At 42.5% G+C, this 21,981-nt stretch overlaps 1 protein-coding gene across 1 annotated transcript in view; it reads right to left on the bottom strand.

Annotated features, from left to right (window-relative positions):
• Positions 1 to 21,981, bottom strand: part of COG6 (component of oligomeric golgi complex 6) — a 64,253-nt gene that overhangs the window by 31,524 nt on the left and 10,748 nt on the right. Inside the window, exons 5-11 of the mRNA XM_038761789.1 lie at positions 16,127 to 16,238; positions 15,405 to 15,487; positions 14,562 to 14,632; positions 12,315 to 12,408; positions 3,541 to 3,669; positions 3,290 to 3,381; positions 1,716 to 1,780 (exon numbers count right to left, since the gene is read on the bottom strand). Coding sequence (XP_038617717.1) covers positions 1,716 to 1,780; positions 3,290 to 3,381; positions 3,541 to 3,669; positions 12,315 to 12,408; positions 14,562 to 14,632; positions 15,405 to 15,487; positions 16,127 to 16,238 — 646 coding nt within the window. The remainder of the gene's footprint in view (positions 1 to 1,715; positions 1,781 to 3,289; positions 3,382 to 3,540; positions 3,670 to 12,314; positions 12,409 to 14,561; positions 14,633 to 15,404; positions 15,488 to 16,126; positions 16,239 to 21,981) is intronic.

Here is a 21,981-nt window from a genome sequence, read left to right as displayed (position 1 = left end):
AAGTCGGTCGCCTTTGAATATTGCCAGATTTTGGGGTTTGGTACACGCTCTCGTAAAAGTCTAGTAAAAGAACTTTCCCAGTTTTCCTTTCCATCTCCTATTTTGGGATCTGAAATGGGACGGGAAGATTGCTCTGAACAGGGGAGAGTGGGAAGGGAACAGCACGGGTGAAAGGGCAGGGAGCGAACGGCTCCAGCATCTAAGAGGCACCGTTTGCACTCCTGGGATACACCTGCAAAAGAGGCAAACCTTCACCCAGAGGTGGCTGCATTGGTGGCTGCTCTGAATCCACCCTACCCCTATATTGCATCAGACCTTCTGCACGCCTATACGGCCCTAACCTTCTCCCCCAGTTCACTGAACTGCCTAGTATGGCTTTGCGCTGTGACCCCTGCTGACTCAGACCACTTTGACCTAAACAGTGTCAACCCCTGTGGTTTTCCTCCTAAACACGAGAAACGGCAGGCTGGATGTCTTCCCACGGGAGACTGTGGGATCTGCTTCTTGTTCACCTCCTGACGCGTCACGGGTCACTGCCCGAGGAAGCATATAGATCGGAGAACTTGGTAACATACTAGTTTTATATGTAAGACTGGTCCTGCTGTTTTGGTAACATAGTTTTATATGTAAGACTGGTCTTGACTACCATCTTTGAGGACTATTGGATGTGATGCTTCAGCGGAACACCGTGTTCCTCCGTTTTCAAGTTCTTTTGGTTGCAAGTAAACCCTCTCGACCAGTCCCTTCTGCATCTCTCATGATCTGTACTTCCCTACTTAATTCCCTTCCAAGGGCCTTGTAGCCTAGCTCAATTTTCCACCCATCATTATTTTTCTCCTTCCCCTCAAAGATGAAGGGGATCCTGATGGACTGGATGATTGTTCTTCTGTGCTCTTTCCTTTGCTCATTTTTACTGGCTCTGTCACAGTATCGATAAACACATAAAAACCATCACCTATTCCCCACTACCTTCTTCAGAGTTTTGCTCTTTAGCTTTGCCTGTGCAGGCATTCTTGTAGAAATGTCAAGTGGAGAGGTATCCGTTTAATGGGGCCCACTCAGATTCTCAGGTATGCCTTTTTGTGTTTTGGAGGCGGGGAGGGGGAGAGAGTCGGGAGGAAGAATCAAATTTTGATCTTCCTTTGATTTCTGCTTTATTAAAAAAAAAATCAGCCCCTGCAGAATAGAAGCAAAAGGCTATAAAAAAACTTCCTGATTTTAATTATAATTTATTTTTATATATAGGCAAGTTCAAGCAATTCAGTTGGTACCGTATCCAGGACATTAAATGACTCTACATCCCAAAATCAGTAAAAGTGACAGAATAAAGCAAGGTCATGGGCTTCTCAAGAGTTTCTCTTTAAAAAATTAATAGGACGGAGTTAATGGTCTCAAACGGTTTTCCTCAAACTTTCCTTGAACAGTATTTTACTTGAAATACAGAAAAGATAATCTTGATATGGTAGTACTTAATAAAACTACATTCATATTATTTTATTTCCTTTCCCAGAAATAAAATATACAAAGGTTTCAACATTTAAAGAGCATTTTTTACCTTTAAGATATAAACATTTTTGGTCAGTAGCTCAAGCTAAAACCTTCACAATCATATGGATTTTTGATTTTCCAATGAACTGTAGTATGGGTTATATCACATGTCCCTGAATTGGATTCCAAACTACAAGTTGATATAAAAAAACTGGAAAGTATTTTACCTTTAGAGGCCTACAGACTCCTTCGGTGATATGTCCAATTACCTCTTGAATATTTTCTTCGACACCTACAATTAAATGCACAGGATAAGCATATTTCCCTCTTTACCTTTAGCAGATAGCCCATTTCTAGACTGTGAACCCGTTGTTGGGTAGGAACCACCTCTATATAGTACTTGGCACAGAGTAAGCGCTTAAATATTATTATTATTATTAGTTGCCAACTTGTATTTCCCATGCTATGCACACAGTAAGCGCTCAATAAATACAACTGAATGAATGAATGATAGCTTCAAAATTGAGCAGCTCACACACATTTCTGCTAGACAGCATTTTCACTAACTCTTTCCATGCTTAAAAATGCCAGAGCTTGTGCATCTGATGTGCAATGAGTACAGGTGGTCTAAGTACTGTACCCACTTTTAGTGAATCAGAGTTTATTCTAAGACCTGTAAAACTTGTCCCACTTATTCAGGCCCTCTGAGAGAGTTAAGAATACACAGTGCCTGTACAACTATGGGAATTACCTATTTGCTTGCTCTTCTCTCCATAATATTAGAAACAGCATGGTACAGGTGGATCGAGCATGGCCCTGCAAGTCAGAAGGACCTGGGTTCTAATCCCGGCTCCACCACTTGTCTGCTGCATGACCTTGGGCAAATCATTTCATTTATCTGTGCCTCAGCTACCTCATCCGTAAAATGACAATTAATACTGCAAAACCTATGTGGGACATGGACTGTGCCCAACCTGATTACATCTGCCCCAGCGCAGAGTACAGTACCTGACACAAATAAACACTTAACAAAAAGCCTTCTACACGGCTTATTTAGACAAACACATCACTTCCTAAAAATGTTAACTCCACCCCCAAGGAAAAAGACAGCCAGGTCTTTCTGGTGAATAATCAGAAGCGTGCTATACTTTCAAATTAGAGGGAAAAAATTTAGGGCAGTGTTGAATAAAATTTCAATACAATTTTTTCTAATTATAATAATTATGGTATTTGTTAAGCCCTTACTACGTGCCAGGCACTGTCCTGAACGCTGGGATGGATACAAGCAAATCGGATCGGGTTGGTCACAGTCCCTTGTCCCATGTGGGGCTCACAGTCTCAATCCTCATTTTACAGATGAGGTCACTGAGACACAGAGTAGTTAAGTGACTTGCCCAAGGTGACACAGCAGACAAGTGGCAGAGTTAGGATGAGAACCAATGACCATCAGCAGCCCAGGCCCGTGCTCCATCCACTCCGCCACGCTGCTTCTCAGGCTTGCCTCATGAAGACTGGGAGCCAAAGTACCTCTTTAAAATTTCCTTCTAAACAATCAATCAATCAATCAATCAATTGTATTTATTGAGCGCTTACTGTGTGCAGAGCACTGTACTGAGCGCTTGGGAAGTACAAGTTGGCAACATCTAGAGACAGTCCCTACCCAAGAGTGGGCTCACAGTCTAAAAGGGGGAGACGGAGAACAAAACCAAACATACTAACAAAATAAAATAAATAGAATAGATATGTACAAGTAAAATAGAGTAATAAATATGCCGACCACTTATTTAAATTCTGTCATTACCTTGTGCAGTTACAAGTTTTAGCAAAGCTTCGAGGTGTTCCTTTTCAGAAGCGGTGGCTTGATGCAGCCAAGCCAACATGTCTCCCACATACCTAATGAAAACAGTGAGAATACAGTGCATTAAGGTTTCCCCACCCAGAGTTCTAGAAAATACCATACGGTGTCCATCATCAATCGTATTTATTGAGCGCTTACTGTGTGCAGAGCACTGTACTAAGCGCTTAGTCCAGTTCGACTTATTCTGACTCTACCTCAAAGGATCGTGGGAGTGCATTTCAATAGGGCGGGGAGTGCCCCCAGGACCTCCTCTTGTAAGAGCATCTATGAACCCTCGAACAACTGTACTTCTTCGGGCAGTTCCAAACTCATCGAGGGTATATCTAGAGAAGTGACAAGAAAAAGATCAGGTAAGAGTTTTGCCTTACTTTTGAAGGGCATGATTTAAAATAACCACTACAGCATTAGTAGCCAATCCTTCCCAACGACAGGCAGGCAAAATAATAATAATAATAATGACATTTGTTAAGCGCTATGTGCCAAAATCTCAATGCGATGCTCACCCGAAATATCAGTATCACAAACCCAATGGGAGCAATTGATTTACATAGTTTTATTATGCGTATGAAAGTGTATGTCACATACATATGGAAAAATTGCTTCAGGAAGATGTTTTTCCCAATTGTACACAAAGTAGAGAGGGGAAACATGAAGCTCATTTTTTTGGCAAAGCTATTTCAAGCAAGTAAAAATGAACAATACAGGATAGGGCTTACAATAAAGCTTCCAAAAAGGAAAGATTGCAAGGGAGTTTTCTGGGAGCATTTGGTAATGAAAACAGTAGTGAAAAGAACACATTTCCTCTAATTAATCAACACGTATTTATTGGGTGCTCACTAAATCATGAAGTCCTCATGAAAATAGCAATTCAAATAATACTAAATTGTCTGTGCGCTGAGAGATTAACTATAATTAAAGTGCTCAGATGAACAAAAATACCACTAAAAATTCTATTCAGTAGGAATTCTCTATTTTAGACCCACGGTTGTTTTTCCTGTAATCTAGCAGCATATTCATAAGAATGGCTGCCGCTCCATTGGAACAGGACCCTTCGAGTCATAACGTATTTAGACTGTGAGCCCACTGTTGGGTAGGGACTGTCTCTGTATGTTGCCAACTTGTACTTCCCAAGCGCTTAGTACAGTGCTCTGCACACAGTAAGCGCTCAATACGATTGATGATGATGATGATGATGATGATATTCATAAAAATGGCTGCCGCTCCACTGGAACAGGACCCTTCGAGTCATAATGTATTTAGACTGTGAGCCCACTGTTGGGTAGGGACTGTCTCTGTATGTTGCCAACTTGTACTTCCCAAGTGCTTAGTACAGCGCTCTGCACACAGTAAGGGCTCAATAAATACGATTGATTGATTGATTTCTTCACCCACCCTAGTCTCAACCACAACAACAAACTGTCACCCCCATCTTCGTCTCTCCACTCCCCAAGTCTACGAATGGCATATGGGTAAGGTGGGAATAAAATATGGAGTTCTTAACCAAGAGAATACCGTCGCTTGGCCATTCTGAGGTACTACTAACTTGAAAGTCTCATCTCTCTCAGTTCCCAGCCCAGGGTTGGAAAAGATAGCCAGGTGTTCCTATGTTCCCCCTCAGCCAACTCTGAGCAGATGCCGGCTTAAAATCAATTACTACCCCCACTCAGGGGCCAGGCCTACGGTGAAGCAACTAGGTTCCACTCTGAAGCTGAAGCCAAGGATTAATGCTGCTCCACTAGTCCTAGATTAGAAAAAACAACAATGCAAGGAGGACCAGGCAGAATAAATAGGGTGTGTCTGACCCAAATTATCTTCTACATACCCCAGCACTTAGTATGGTGCTTGGCACATAGTAAGTGCATAAATATCACAGTTACTTATTATTATTATCGACATTGTAAAAAACAGAAGGATAGTGCCTACTACAAGGCCCTGCTGAGAGCTCACCTCCTCCAGGAGGCCTTCCCAGACTGAGCCCCTTCCTTCCTCTCCCCCTCGCCCCCCTCTCCATCCCCCCATCTTACCTCCTTCCCTTCCCCACAGCACCTGTATATATGTATATATGGTTGTACATATTTATTACTCTATTTATTTATTTATTTTACTTGTACATTTCTATCCTATTTATTTAATTTTGTTGGTATGTTTGGTTCTGTTCTCTGTCTCCCCCTTTTAGACTGTGAGCCCACTGTTGGGTAGGGACTGTCTCTATATGTTGCCAATCTGTACTTCCCAAGCGCTTAGTACAGTGCTCTGCACATAGTAAGCGCTCAATAAATACGATTGATTGATTGATACTACAAGAACTCACCTCTCTAAAATCAGCCTAAAAACAAATCTCCCTCCATTCTCGTTGGGAAAGGGAGATGAAAATCTACCTAAAGAATGTGGGCCGATTTCTTTTTGTTCTGTTCTTCTAGTCTTTGAAGTATCTTTGACTATAGAGTAATCTAGACTGTAAACTCATTCCCTAGACTGTAAGCTCATCACGGGCAGGGAATTAGGTGCTTAGTACAGTGCTCTACACACAGCACTCAATAAACATCATTGATTGATAAACATCGGAGAAGCGGCGTGGCTCAGTGGAAAGAGCCCGGGCTTTGGAGTCAGAGGTCATGGGTTCAAATCCCGGCTCCGCCAATTGTTAGCTGTGTGACTTTGGGCAAGTCACTTAACTTCTCTGGGCCTCAGTTCCCTCATCTGTAAAATGGGGATTAAGATTCTGAGCCCCCCGTGGGACAACCTGATCGCCTTGTAACCTCCCCAGCGCTTAGAACAGTGCTATGCACATAGTAAGCGCTTAATAAATGCCATCATTATTATTATTATTGTTGACTGATTGATAGCAGTGGTAGGTTGACTGAGATGTTCTAGTACATTAACACAAAACTGTTTTGCAATCGAGAATTGGTCACAAAAATTATGCAGCATTTTCAGTCTCCCCATTTCAGATATTCAAGTTCATGCAATAAAGTCAATAGTTTTTATTATCATTATACTATTATTTTGTCCCTGCGGATGGCACCCAAAAAATTTTTCAAGTAACTGCCCAGAGCTGAGATGACAGAGAGAAAAGTTTGCATGAGGAAACTTCTTCCATCACGCCAAGGGAGTGGTGGACGAGCACGAAAACATCGCGTGGGTCACCCTTCTCCTCCAAATGCCACTGAGCCCAGGGTTCTGCAGCACAGCGGAAAGTTGTTTGGCACATAATGGGGAGGGGAGGTACAAGACGGGAGAGCTGCCTGCGACACAAAATGCTTGGAATCTGGGAAAAGCCCTATTCTCCCAGGAGAAAGAACCACTGAGGGTGGAAGAATGAGTGGAGGAGGGACGGAAGAGTCCGGGAAGAATTTTGGTAGAGCCAGGTTGGGAGTTTGGTCAGACTACCTGAGGGATTTTGACCTGTATACGGAGGTACTTTTAAAGCCCTGCTCATCTTACAAACTACAAATGCAAACGAGCCCATGAAAAGACCTTTTCCCCAATGCTTCCACAATTGGAAGATTGTAAGCTATACTATAAGCTCCTTGAGGGCAGGGATCAGGTCTGCTTGTGTTAATGCACTCTCCCGAAGCCTTAACACAGTGCTCCGCACACAGTAAGCACTCGATAAATACCACTGACTGACTGCCTGTGGTCCAGCAGCAAAGCCTGAATTCTTGAGTTTCTGAATCCAAAACCAGCGTCCTCCCAAATTGTCCCCCACATCTGTGTGGATGTCAAGTTAGGTTCCCTGAGGCACTGTGGTCATTAATTAACATTATCAAGATTTTTTTTATGAGTCTAAAAACAGGAAACCAGTCCGCTGATTCTCTTCTGTTGCCCTTCCTAGAACTCCTTCCTTGTCAGACATAAAATCTACATTTTTAGAAATGAAAGGGAGATAGTTAAGTAGAAGGGTAACTTTTCAATTAAAAGTGAAAGGGGAGAGGACTAGCTAGAAGCAGTAAATTTTTGGAACTCTAAAAACCTTTCAAGTCTATCTCTACTACCAGACTGTGGTTCTTTAGTTTCTTACTTGAAGGAAATGATATTTAGGCTCCCGACAGCGCTGTACTAGAACAGGAAGGGGAAAGTGCAACATCATATAAAGTGCACTACATTGCACACTATTTCAGAGACACTGTATAATCTTTTTTTTTTAATTACCTTTAGGGCCTCACAAAATATTTAATGTAAAGGTCCAAATGCTTACTTGTGAATTTTTCTCAAGCTAGCAAATTATAACTGCAATTCTTTTGGTACTCGATTATGGCAGCACAGAAAGCATTTCCCAGATGACTAGCTAAACAAATGTAAACTCCAAATGGCCTTTGGGTGTAAGATTATTTCTAGAGAGGCGCAGACAATATTCCCATTCTTCAAACATATTTTCTCAGATAAAATTAATCATCTCCCAAGCCCTTTCCAAACCACAATGAAAGCAAATATCATTGAAACCTCTGTTCCTAGACAAACTGATCATTATGTGGCCACAAGCTATGTCACAAACAAGTAAATTTAGCATTTCGGCATGTGAATTATGATATTCTCTTGAAATGTCTCAGAAAGTGACCATGAATCTAGCAAACACAAGGGTTTAATCTGTGCAATATTATGAAGCATGAATAGGGAGTTTATATTAACAATTAGTTTTCAATTTTCTGGGAATGGACACTATTCTCTGACACTCCCGTGTCTGCTGAAAAAACAAACCCTCCTAGTTTTAAAGTACAACCAGCCTAGACCACAATGAACCTTCAAAGATATCCGAAGACATTTGAAGAATCTTTTCCCACAGACAAGAGACAGTTTGCTTGACCAAGATCAGAAACTCTGTCTGCAAAGGTCAAAGAGACAAAATTCCAGTCTGCGAGGCAGAATGGAAGAACTACATAAAATTCCACAATATTTATCAAAGAGTTCTGAAATCATCAAAGTTTATGTTTTTCTAATAATATACTCTACAATTTAACTTTGGGGGCAAAAAAAAAAAATCAAAACAAGGTCAAAACATTCAAAGACTGGTTAAAGCAAGAAGGCACAAAATGCACCCCTAAGAAATCCCTGATCTGAAAGAAAAAAATCCTGTGTGTGTGTGTATAAACACTGCAGTGTATACACATATACACTGCAAAGTTTGTTTTGAACCTTCTTATATTTTGACCTTCTTATATATTTACTTATCAAAAAAGTGTAGAAAGAGGAAAAATAAGGGGCTTTTTTAATCCCTGAAAATTCATTTCATTTTGAATAATTAAAATTCAATTCAATAATCAATTCAATCATCAAAATTCAATGTGAGCCCGCTGTTGGGTAGGTTCTTTATTCTATTTATTTTGTTAATATGTTCTGTCTTCTTGTCTGTCTCCCCATTCTAGACTGTGAGCCCATTGTTGGGTAGGGACTGTCTCTATATGTTGCCAACTTGTACTTCCCAAGCGATTAGTACAGTACTCTGCACACAGTAAGCGCTCAATAAATACGACTGACTGAGTGAATGAATTTTAACGTGAAATTTCTGAAAAGTTAATACCGCATTCAGGTTCAAACACGTTGTCTGAGTAGTCATCCCATGCAATATACTCTCATCATCATCAATCATATTTACTGAGCGCTTACTGTGTGCAGAGCACTGTACTAAGCGCTTGGGAAGTACAAATTGGCAGCATATAGAGACAGTCCCTACCCAACAGTGGGCTCACAGTCTAAAAGGGGGAGACAGAGAACAAAACCAAACATACTAACAAAATAAAATAAATAGAATAGATATGTACAGGATTCTGATATTAAGCCTAATTATTTCCTTTGAATATACATTGAAAACAACCTCGATTCCACCATGCTGACATTTCATTTCATCCAACAGAGGCCTGACAATTGAAATAAAAGTTCAAATATTGCCATCTTGTGGTTCCCTATTTACCACTGTTTGAAAGATAGTTGCTCAGAAAACATTTTCACTCCTTTCTTCACAATACAGCAATAGCAAATAAAACACACGCTTTATTTTTTTTGGGGGGGGTGGGGTGGGGGGGTGTCAGACAATAAATGCGACTGACTGATGGACCCAGACAGGTTCAAGCCAGGCATAGGGGAAAGAGGGGTGATGGTAATAATAATAATAACGGCATTTATTAAGCGCTTACTATACTACTAATAATAATAATGATGGTATTTGTTAAGCGCTTACTATGTGCAAAGCACTGTTCTAAGCGCTGGGGAGGATACAAGGCAATCAAGTTGTCCCACATGGGGCTCACAATCTTAATCCCCATTTTACAGATGAGTTAACTGAGGCATAGAGAAGTTGTGACTTGCCCAAAGTCACACATGTGCAAAGCACATGTACTATATGCAAAACACTGTTCTAAGCGCGGGGGACGTTACAAGGCGATCAGGTTGTCCCACGGGGGGCTCACAGTCTTAATCCCCATTTTACAGATGAGGTAACTGTGGCCCAGAGAAGTTAAGTGACTTGCCCAAAGTCACACAGCTGACAGTTGGCGGAGTCGGGATTTGAACCCATGACTTCTGACTCCAAAGCCCGGGCTCTTTCCGCTGAGCCCCGCTGCTTCTCTGATGGTACTGCCGGAGACACAACTCTATGACTTTTCCCAAGCTGCCCTCTTCCTCCCAGCCAGCAGGATCCCCGGCTTTCCCTCCACGCAGCTTCTCAGATCCCACCATTAAGTCTTCACGAAGCAAATGGAAGATAGCAACCCCTTCTTGTCCTCCACCTTCTTCCACCTATTCTGCCATCAACTCCTCTCCCCACTAAAGCCCAGCAATCTCTAATTCTGACCAAGTCAGTTTAAACTTGGTGTCGGCAACCGTTGGAGGTTAAAGAATGTTAAGAGCCCTAGATTGGGCCTTCTTCCCGTCCACCCCGGCTCAAAAAAGAGGAGGCTTAGCTTGGACCTGGAACCATGGCAACGTGGACCCAAAGCAGCAACTCCTGAAATGCTAACACGGAGCTCATCTTTCAAATGACACCCATCACCAATCGTATTTATTGAGCGCTTACTATGTGCAGAGCACTGTACTAAGCGCTTGGGAAGTACAGACTGGCAACATATAGAGACAGTCCCTACCCAACAGTGGGCTCACAGTCTAAAAGAGTGGGCTCACAGTCTAAAAGATGTAAAAATGTCCCCCCGTACCTGCCCTACATTGTTTCAAAATCCCCAAGATGCTACCTAACCTCCAACTACCTCCCAAGTTTAGACGCATACGGAATCATACGTTTCTCAGAGTTGCTCCACAATACAAGGTGAGCCTCATTTGAGTAACGTGAGTCACGCTGAAGAATAGTTTTTCAAGTCACCTCCCTGTCGTGGCTGGCAATCAGTTTTTCCGCTTAGGTGACTTTTCACTTCCGTTTTTCAATTGAAATGGCAATTTCGAGAAGTAATTTGCAAAGAGAGTGGTGAACTTTTTCTTTACAAGATGACAAAACTATTCTGAGACAGCAATTCAATCGTGGGGAGAGAGTTAATTCTTCTAGTTCCCTCCAGTTTAATTAATTCTTCAGTTAACTCCTAAATGGTGCCCTAAAGGAGAGAATTCATTTAATCTGACAAAGCAGTTTACTTGCCGCAGCTCACCATAAACTACGATCCTAAAAATACATCAATCAGATTTGGGATAATTAATTTCCATTTCAAATGAAAATACAAAGTGTAGTGGCAAAGCACTCTTGCTAATAATGGAATTGAGGATTTGTGTCGATGGATCATCAACATCTACAGACAATGAAAATGTCTGATTTTAATAAATAATGATGACTTTAAGCGCTTACTACAGGTTAAGCACTGGGCTAAATGCTGGGATAGCTAGAAGATAATCAGATTGGACACTGAACACAGTTCCTGTCCCACTTGGGGCTCATAGTCTAAGACTGGAGGGAAAAATGGGTAGAGAACAGGCCTGGGAGGAGGAAGGACCTGAGTTCTAATCCCAGCTCCACCTCATGTCTGCTGTGTGACCATGGGCAAGCTACTTCACTTCTCTGGGCCTCAGTAACCTCATCTGTAAAATGGGGATTAAGAGTGTGAGCCCCATGTGGGACAGGGACTGTGTCCAGTCTGCTTGACTTGTATCTACCCCAGCGCTTAGACCAGTAATTGGCACATAGTAAGCACTTAAGTACCACAATAATTATTATTAGAATGAGTATTTTATCCCCATTTTACAGATGAGGAAGCTGAGACATAGAAAAGATAAGTGAGTTTACCCAAGGGCACCTAGCAGGCAAATAGGGAAACAGGGTTTAAGAACCCAGGTCCCCATCCAGTAGGCCATGCTGCTTCATCTATTACCTCTTCTCCACCTCTGAAATCTTTGCCAAACCTTCCTTACCAAACTAAAGAGAAGCAACATGGACTGGCTAGAGTTTCAAAATCTTTTTATTTGGACTATGTGCTGGACGAGAAGTTAATGGCCAGAGTTATGGGCCGAATATAATGCAGTGAGAGGGGAAAGGGATTTTTCACCATTTGCTGATGCTTTTACCACCTTTGGTCTGGCTCCCTGGTAGGCCAGCCCATGAATGAATGCTGCCTAAAATGGATGTCTCCCACTTCCACTCTATTCAACTCTGAGACTGTGAATTCTTTGTTCGATGACCCTAACAATTCCACTGATTAGTAACAGTAACGGTATTAAGAATCTACTGTGTGAAAACAACTGTACAAAGCGCTGGGTAGAAATATGGTCACTTACGATCAGGCTTCATTTCTAAATACAGTGTTTTCTTTCCCCAGTTGAGACACGAATGCCCAGAAAGAGAAATATGCCACTAGTGTAGCAGGGAATACCAGTCAGCCTTTCAAAACATTCTTGTATACCTAAGAAATAACAATATTGCCAGCGTCCTTAAATAACAAGCCCAATGATACACACATTTGCATGACCTGGGAACACTGGAAATTGATAGGCACAGTCAAAGATTAAAGAAAAGATGTTAGCCAGAAAAGTCACTGACTTATATAAGACGGGTCTATCTTGGAGGGCTTCCATTGCCTGGGTTAGTACTGGAGATATGTCACACAATTCCTGGGTCAGCGTCCTACATTCACCTTTAAAATAAATGAGAAACAATTCCAGAATTACTACAGATCAGTCGACGCAGAAATTCCACCACACAAAAACCCCACTGGCCCTTTCTGCACAGGATCGACCTGAGAGCAGGGCGAACACAGACTTGCAGAATCCTCAATATAACAAGACTAACGATGGTAACAGTGTTCATAATAATCACAGTAATAATTAAAATAATGGTATTTGTTATGTACTTTCTATATAACAAGCAGCACTGTTCTAAGAGCTGGGGAAGGTATAAGATAATCAGGTCAGAAACAGTCCCTGTCCACATAGGGCTCACAGTCTAAGTAGAAAGGAGAGCAGGAATTGAATCCCCATTTTAGAAATGAGGTAACGAAGGCACAGGGAAGTTAAGTGACTTATATCATATATATATATATCAATCGTATTTATTGAGCGCTTACTGTGTGCAGAGCACTGTACTAAGCGCTTGGGAAGTTGGCAACATATAGAGACAGTCCCTACCTAATAGTGGGCTCACAGTCTAAAAGGGGAAGACAGAGAACAAAACCAAACATACTAACAAAATAAAATAAATAGATATGTACAAGTAAAATAAATAAATAAGATCGCACAGCGGGCACGTGGAGGAGCTATTAGAACCCACGTCCTCTGACTCCCGGGCCTGTGCTCTTTCCACTAAACCACCCTGCTCGTGATCAATATCTAACTGATCATTCCAGTAGTACCCTTGACCTCTTTGTCCCTTCAGATCACCTATCTATACTGGTCTCTGACCTGAAATAAAAGTTTCTTTACTGGCAACTTTTCTGCTCATACCCAGGGCCCTCCCAGCCATTCTCCCCTTGGAGAAGAGTGGTCTAGCCGGGGCTGGAGGGGAAGATGAGGGTGGGCTTCGGAGGGAGACGGGGAAGAGTGGCCTCAGGATGGTCTCAGCCTTAAGCCTCCCCCAACCCTAGCCTGCCCCTGGATGCTAACGGTGCAACCCATTGTCAAAACTGACTTGCTGCTGCAGGTGGTCTGCCTTGAGGTGGAGAGAGGCTAGAAGAAATGAAGGAAACTGTCAACAGGGTTGTATGAAAACATTAAAATACTCTGTACTTGAGCCCGTAGGAGTGAAGAGGGAAGGGAGTATTTGGGAAATCTTGCTGAGGAATAATGATAAAGCACGGTTTAATGAAATGCTTTCTCTAAAACCTGCTCGAGTAGGGATAAAATGCCTCTTTTCACCTTTAAAATATTTTTTATGCAACTTAAAAGACCTGACACGCTTTGCTTCTCAGTTTTCCAAGGTGAATTCCTGCCTACAAAATTGTTTTTCTGAAATTAGCTACTAAAAAAAAATTCTGGCTGCCTAATTGCCTAGTAGGAATATGACAGGAAGGAATAATTGTTCTGTTGTCCTTAGAACCAGTCGGGCCCTGAGCAGAATACCGCGTCCAGTTTGGGGTTCCATAACTTAATAGGGAGAAGAGAACTTGGAGATGCCTCAAAGGAGTACTGGAAAGATGATTCTAGAAAAGTAATCCCTGGGAAGTCCTGGGATTGGTTGGCCTGGAAAGACCATGGAGCAACTTTAATAGTCTTCGAGGAAATGACGGGGCTTTAAACAGAGGTTTGAGACTAGACACAAGGAAAACATTTCTGTCTCAGAAGACGGCCAGATCCTGGAATGGGTTCCCGAGGGAGACTGGGGAGTCTCTTCCTTTGGAAGTTTCAACAGAAAGAACAGTTTCTCTTCAGCGTGGGAGGGATTGAACTAAATGGTTTCTTGAGTTCCCTTCAAGCCCTAGGAGTCTAGCTTTAAGAAATAATTGCATTTAAATAAAAAAAAGACTGGACTGATTTCAGGATTGTGGGCTCACACAGCCATTCAAGTGATCGAGGTCTTTAGTCCTTAAATATAAGCTTCTAAAAGGGTCGTATGTTAGAATGGCAGCATGTTTCACCCTGGGAAGGCAAAGGACAACCTCTGAATATTGCATTTTCAGACACCCTCTTTGGTTTTCATTCACTCTACCTCCAGAGCCACAGCTAGTCCCCACACTGGAACAGCTGATCATGGGCTTCTACTGGTTTAGCTTAAATTCCTTCATGTCAATGGGAGTCCAGAGTAAACCGCTCCAGCACCCGTGAACAGAGATCACATGAAAGACATGTGACGTACTTTGAGCCCATCGGTAGAGTCGCTCGTAGGAAGTCTCCTGCAGCAAGGCCATCTGTTCCATAATTTCTAAGCTAAAAAAATTCAAAGCTTTCATTAGAATTGCATAAAAACTGTCATCCAATAACCTACTATACCGTCGAATTTGAAAATAGAATTTACCAAAATTTAACTGACTCTAAATAGGATTCGGGTTCATTAGGTTTATTTTCCAGTACTTTACTATGCGGCTTTCAAAGTTGTTCTTTTATTGCTAAAATATTCTCAGTATTAAGTAAAATAGTCTTACTAGATTGTAAGCCCCTGACTAAACTCCTTGAGGTCAGGAATCGTGTCCACTGCACTCACGTAAGTGCTTAGTATAGGGCTCTCCACACAAGAAGCACTCAAATACCAATGACTGATTTTCTGCCACTCTGTCACTGGTTTGCTGGACGACTCTGGTCATGTCACTTGATTCTTGGTGCTGGTTTTCTTTATTTAGAAAAGGATCCTAACACACCCAGCTGAAGGCAAATTCACTTCGTGATTCCCCTTTGGTCTGACACCATGGAGGTTCGCAGGAGTCGCTTTGCCCAAGGCTGAGAGTCTTGTCATAACCAAGGCGGCTTATGCTGCCTGACACACTTGCCCTAATTCCACCCCAACAGCCAAGGCAAATGCATAGCAAAAATTACATGGTGTGGCAGAATTAAGGGTGCAGAAATTATCAGGTGTTACTTGTTTGTTTAAAGTGTTATGGGAGAATGTCAATAAGAGCAGTTGAAAATACCCGGGGTTATACAGACTCAGCTTATAACTACCTGGCTACCCAACAACACATGCCTGGTTAGTCAAGTTCCTTACCCTGCTGTTTGTTGGTTTGTTCGCAGAAGAACCTTGACATCATTATGAATCTGTTTTACTCTTCCTAAGGCTTTGAAAAAGTCCTTAAAAATGAAGATCCAGATTAATTATAAGACAGACCATTTAAGGACACAATATAATTTACATTATTCAAATTAAACCACTTCCTCTGAGACAGCACCTACATCAGTGAGGTAACCATAACACTGCTTTTCCAGGTGAACTGTGATGCCAGTGGCAAACCCAGAAGGCCCCTTTATCAATCAATCGTATTTATTGAGCACTTACTGTGTGCAGAGCACTGTACTAAGCGCTTGGGAAGTACAAGTTGGCAACATAGACTCTAGACTGTGAGCTCGCTGTGGGCAAGGAATGTATCTGTTTGTTGTTATATTGTACTTTCCCAAGCCCTTAGTACAGTGCTTTGCACACAGTAAGCACTCAATAAATACAATTGACTAAATGAAAGAAAGTCTGGACTGGGTGGGCGAGAATCTCACCTCATATGGCCACCCCTACATTCTGCCTCACCAGACACTTTGATAAGAAGTGTTCTTAGCCATATATTCTCATTCGATTTCATTTAAAATTAAAGCTTGTGATTCCAAAGTTTGCCTAATATTTTAAATCAAAGAAAATATCAGTTCCACCTGAAAACACATTTTCATTATCTGTGGCCCCCTGATTTAAACCCCCTGGGTTAAGAAACCAATTTAAATTACCTCCGTAATTGGCCCTTCTCTTGTGCCTCGGAGAAGACTCATCTCATCGGAAGTCAATTGGAATTTAGATAAAAATGCATCAGCGACTTGGGCTCTTATTTCCAACCTCTGGCTGGGAAAAATAAAAGACAAACGTTCACTATTTACATCGCTTCTTAATGGCTTTGTGATACAATGACTTCTGAACATCCCATCCCCAAATAGCAAGTACTACTGGCAACTGCACTGCTAGCTCACCTATTTTACACAATATGAAGCAGGTAGGGTACATCACTTAAAGTTGAAATGAGCTTTTAAAGTCCTGGAGCATTATACAACAAATGACTGGACCTAGGCACGTGTACTTGAAGGGTTTCATCTATAATTATTCCCCTGGGCAATCACAAAGCCATTTCATGCTTTCAGCTCATTTCCTCACTGATGCTACATCAGTCCTCTGAAGTATGCCAGAACTGAATAATCAAGTCCATTAATTCATTTACTTTTCTGGAAAGCAGGTAAAACATTAGGTCAAAAATAGGACTCTGTGTCCATCTGAAAAGCATTGGACTATTCTTTCTTCTTCTCCCTTTTTAAAAAGGATAAATAACCATGATGGAAAAATGTCTTACGTCATTTTCTTCATTCATGGACATACACGTATATTGCTCGAACAACAGTCTGACGGTGGGCAACATTCACAGGATCATTCAGTGATCAGCCTTGGTTGGCAATTTGCATTTCTATTCCTATTGTGTTAACCGTTTATGTACAGATGATAATTGAGGAGATTTTCTGGGCTTCCAAGGCTAGTGTTGAATTTGCCAACATCTGTCCAGCAGAGGCCAGAACAGCTCTACTTCTGACACTAAACACCTGCCAAACGTAATCTACGCACACCAAATTGCTGTTTTCACTCATTTATGCGAATTTCTGGAGCGCTTACTCTGTGCAAAGCATCGTACTAAACACTCGGGAGAGTACCGTATAACAACAGACACGTTCCTGCCCACAACGAGCTCACAGAAGGAATATCCGTATGGCTCAGTATTTCTTCCATTGGTCTTAATTTGGTTTCTCACTCCAGGTAAAACAATGAACACTTAGCTCGAAGAGAAAACTATCTCACAGGTCCCCTTCTGGTTAGACATTTCCCACAGTCCACCCAGGCCTTTCCATTTTATGCCATCTCCTCAATGCTAAAGGGATGGCTTTGGCACCTAATAAAAACTATTGAAGGGACTGACATGTGGCCAATCTTATACTCCCACTGAAATTTGGGTTATACAGTGCATTACCCCAAGAAACAAGGGATAGAATGAAAAGCAATGTAGAAAAAAGCGGAACTTGTGTCTTACTGTTCCCAGCTTAGAACAGCACCTGGCACAAAGTGCTTAAAAAATACCATTAAAATGAAAAATGAAAATAAAAGAGGGGCACAGTGTTAGCAGTGGTAGGAGTCAGAGCAGAATGGCATTCCCAGAGAGCCAGCCCGAGTGGGAGAGGCAAGAAGCAGCAGCCTGGCCTAGTGGACAGAGCACAGGCCCGAGCATCAGAAGTTCATGGGTTCTAATCCTGATTCTCTGCTGTGTGACTTCAGGCAAGTCACTTTACTTCTCTGAGCCCCCAGTACTTCATCTGTGAAATGGGGATTAAGACTGGGGGGCCCCTGAGGGATAGGGACTCTGTCCAACCCAATTACCTTGTATCTACCCCAGTGCTTAGTACATTCCTGGCACATAGCACATGCTTAACAAATACCATAATTATTACTAAGAGGGTTGGTAAAACTGTTATTCTCTGCCAACCTGGAAGCAGTCCACAGCTGTGTTGATTTGGCTGGGTCCTACCCCTTCAACCTAGAGCCCTCTCCTGCTCCACCCCCTAAGCTTCCCCAGGCTGGCTTGGATGATGCTGTCGGGGAGAAACCCATGACACAGGTTAGAACAGAACAGTGCCCAGCGCTAAGAACAGTGCTTTGCACATAGTAAGCGCTTAACAAATGCCATCACCATCAGGTGCAAGAATTTCTGATCATCGAGTGCTTATTGATTGCAGAGCACTGTACTAAGCACTATACTGAGGCACCAAAGAATCCAAGATAATGGGAGCAGAAGGGGAATGAGAGGCTAGTCACAACTTTATGACCTAAATGAAACAATAGTCTTTGTTTTCATTCATTAATTCAATCATACTTAGTACAGTGCTTTCCACACAGTAAGCACTCAATAAGTGCTTGGGACAGTATGATATAACAATAAACAGACACACTCCCTGCCCACAGCGAGCTATATAAATTGGCAAATGATATTACCTCTGCAGGAACCTAAATGGAAATTGGTAGGAAAAATGTGAAATGATGGAAATATCGACCTTGGTCTTCCTGCCATTGATTCAGTATTTTTACAATCAGATCATTGTTAATAAGAGTGTCCTGGTCCTAAAAGGAATTGATTTCATATATTACTTTTAGTAGTATATTTATAATGAAATTAAAGAATCAGAGAATCCTCAGGGACTTCACAACATTTTTCTAATCTATCCTGCACCTGTCCTCTGAATTGCTTTTAAGTCACCCAAAATAGATCATCTACCCTGTTTTTAAAATTGATCATGAGAGGTGGCTCCATACACTTCACTGATAAGAAACAAATCATTAATGTATGTTTAGCTATGAAAAAAATTGATTCTAATGCTATCTTGATTTACAGAAGGCACTGAATTATAGTGTGATATCCTCAATCATCATCATCAATTGTATTTATTGAGCGCTTACTATGTGCAGAGCACTGTACTAAGCGCTTGGGAAGTACAAATTGGCAACATATGGAGACAGTCCCTACCCAACAGTGGGCTCACAGTCTAAAAGGTCTAAAAGTCTCAATATTCACTAGTATAATGCACTGTTTAGGTTTTTATTCAATTCAGAGCAAGTTAGACAAAATAATGTTCACGCGGCCGATTAGACGGCACCCAGAAGCTACAATTTTACAGGCTCTCTGTACTATCTTTTCTATGGTATTTGTTAAGCACTTACTATGTGTGAGGCACTGTAGTAAGCAGATTCCCTCCGTCCATGTACCACATTCATTTGCAACCTGAGGAGGTGGGAGAACAGGTATTTAACTCCATTTTACAGATGAGGCAACTGAGGCACGAAGACTTAAGTTACTTGCCCAAGGCCATACAGTAGGCAAGTCGCAGTGGGGGGATTAGAACCCAGGTCCCCTGACTCCCAAGCGCCTGTTCTTTCCACGAGGCCACACGAGGAGAGCCTGGATAGAGCACATGGTCAAGGAAGGTTTTTAATCATTAAATGAATCCTTCCCAGTTTATTTGACTTTTAGACTGTGAGCCCACTTTTGGGTAGGGACTGTCTCTATATGTTGCCAATTTGTACTTCCCAAGTGCTTAGTACAGTGCTCTGCACACAGTAAGCGCTCAATAAATACGATTGATTGATTGATTTGTAAAAGGCACGAATAGAGACTTCAGTAAACTGCTAAAAGCAAAGGTTACCTTAAGAAACATGAAACTATGTATTGTTTACAAGTTAATCAATAATTTGCTCCATATATAAGGGAAGCAGTGTGCCCTAGTGGATAGAGCACAGGACTGGAGGTCAGAAGTCCATGGGTTCTAATCCCCGCTCCGCCACTTGTCTGCTGTGGGACCTTGGGCAAGTCACTTCACTTCTCTGTGCCTCAGTTCCCTCACCTGTAAAATGGGAACTGAGACTGTGAGCCCCATGTGGGGCTTACCCAATTTGGTACAACCCAATTTGGTATCCACCCCAGTGCTTAGCACAGTGCCTGACACACAGTAAGTGCTCAACAAATACCATAATTATTATTACTACTACCCCTTTTGTCTCCCCACAAGAATGTAAGGTCCTTGGAAGGAGGGAACATAGTCAATTTAATTGTGTACAACCCAATTTGGTATCCACCCCAGTGCTTAGCACAGTGCCTGACACATAGTAAGTGCTTAACAAATACCATAATTATTATTACTACGACCCCTTTTGCCTCCCCACAAGAATGTAAGGTCCTTGGAAGGAGGGAACATAGTCAATTTAATCTACGTAAGCCCTGAAAGACCTACAGCAGTTGTAAGACCCAGAGGGTGTTCCAAAATTCTGGCTGTAGGCAACGATTCTACTGATAAAAAGTGCAACAGACAATAATCACTCAGGTTTTTTCCCTCCACTATCTGTATGAGGCTCTCCAAGTGGCAAAGAGATCCATGCTTTGAGTGAGTGTGAGATTGTAAAGACTGCAGAGAAGCAGCATGGCTCAGTAGAAAGAGTGCGGGCTTGGGAGTCAGAGGTCTTGGGTTCGAATCCAGCTCATCCACTTGTCAGCTGTGTGACCTTGGGGAAGCCACTTAACTTCTCTGTGCCTCAGTTACCTCATCTGTAAAATGGGGATGAAGACTGTGAGCCCCCTGTGGGACAACCTCATCACCTTGTATCCCCCCGGCGCTTAGAATAGTGCTTCGCTTAACAAATACCATCATTATTACTGTAAAGAGGTGGTCGCTGGAGGAGCGGGTGGGGGGAACAGAGACAGAATGGCAGAGGGCGAGACCACTGCTCCTCTCTGGTCTTTTTCTTTACAGCTGCCGTGTTCCAATCGTTAATTGCAGAGATGCACAGAGTTCACTTTGGTTTCTCCCAGAAGCCTCTGGGTTTCTGTTACCAAAAGTAGGGCCAGTAGGCCCTACTGAGAGCTCACCTCCTCCAGGAGGCCTTCCCAGACTGAGCCCCTTCCTTCCTCTCCCCCTCGTCCCCCTTTCCATCCCCCCCATCTTACCTCCTTCCCTTCCCCACAGCACCTGTACATATGTATATATGTTTGTACATATTTATTACTCTATTTTACTTGTACATATCTATTCTATTTATTTTATTTTGTTAGTATGTTTGGTTTTGTTCTCTGTCTCCCCCTTTTAGACTTTGAGCCCACTGTTGGGTAGGGACTGTCGCTATATGTTGCCAATTTGTACTTCCCAAGCGCTTAGGACAGTGCTCTGCACATAGTAAGCGCTCAATAAATACGATTGATGATGATGATGATGATGATGACCTCTACCCCGCTCTTACACGCCTAGAGATTGGCATTCCCTCACAGAGACATCCCCAGTGAAGAAGGATCGAGAGCAGCAGTGGTGACCGCTGCGTGGACAGGAGATGACAGAAGGGGCAGCTGCTGCCATGGTCATCGCAGCTGGCTGGCATCCCTGGCCCGGAGCCCGGAGGAACAGATGGTGGCGTGGAATTAGCCAGTCGGGGACCAGGGCAGCTGCAGTTTCCTTTTTTTGTCTTGCTGCTGCTGTGGGCTGGGCATCCTAACACTTTTACCCCACTGCCTTTCAATCGATCAATTAGTGGTGTTTACTGAAATGCATGTCTGGGGGGGGTTTGTGGCTACTGCTGATTCTCCTCCCTGCCCACTCCCACAGCTCCATTTAATGAATGCTTCATTCACTCAATCGTATTTATTGAGTGCTTACTGTGGGCAGGGCACTGTACTAAGCGTTTGGGAAGTACTAGTCGGTAACATATAGAGACGGTCCCTACCCACAGTCTAGAATGCTTGACCATCATCATCATCAATCATATTTATTGAGCGCTTACTATGTGCAGAGCACTGTACTAAGCACTTGGGAAGTACAAATTGGCAACATATAGAGACAGTCCCTACCCAACAGTGGGCTCAGTCGAAAGTAGTAGTTGCATACATTAAGCACCTCATGTGTACTATCAATCAGTTAATCGTATTTATTGAGCGCTTACTGTGTGCAGAGCACTGTACTAAGCGCTTGGGAAGTACAAGTTGGCACCATATAGAGACAGTCCCTACCCAACAGTGGGC

The sequence above is a fragment of the Tachyglossus aculeatus genome, chromosome 20 (genome assembly GCF_015852505.1).
Source record: "Tachyglossus aculeatus isolate mTacAcu1 chromosome 20, mTacAcu1.pri, whole genome shotgun sequence".
NCBI lineage: Eukaryota > Metazoa > Chordata > Mammalia > Monotremata > Tachyglossidae > Tachyglossus > Tachyglossus aculeatus.
Note: the sequence above shows the minus strand (reverse complement) of the source record. Positions and strands in the feature narration are given on the sequence as shown.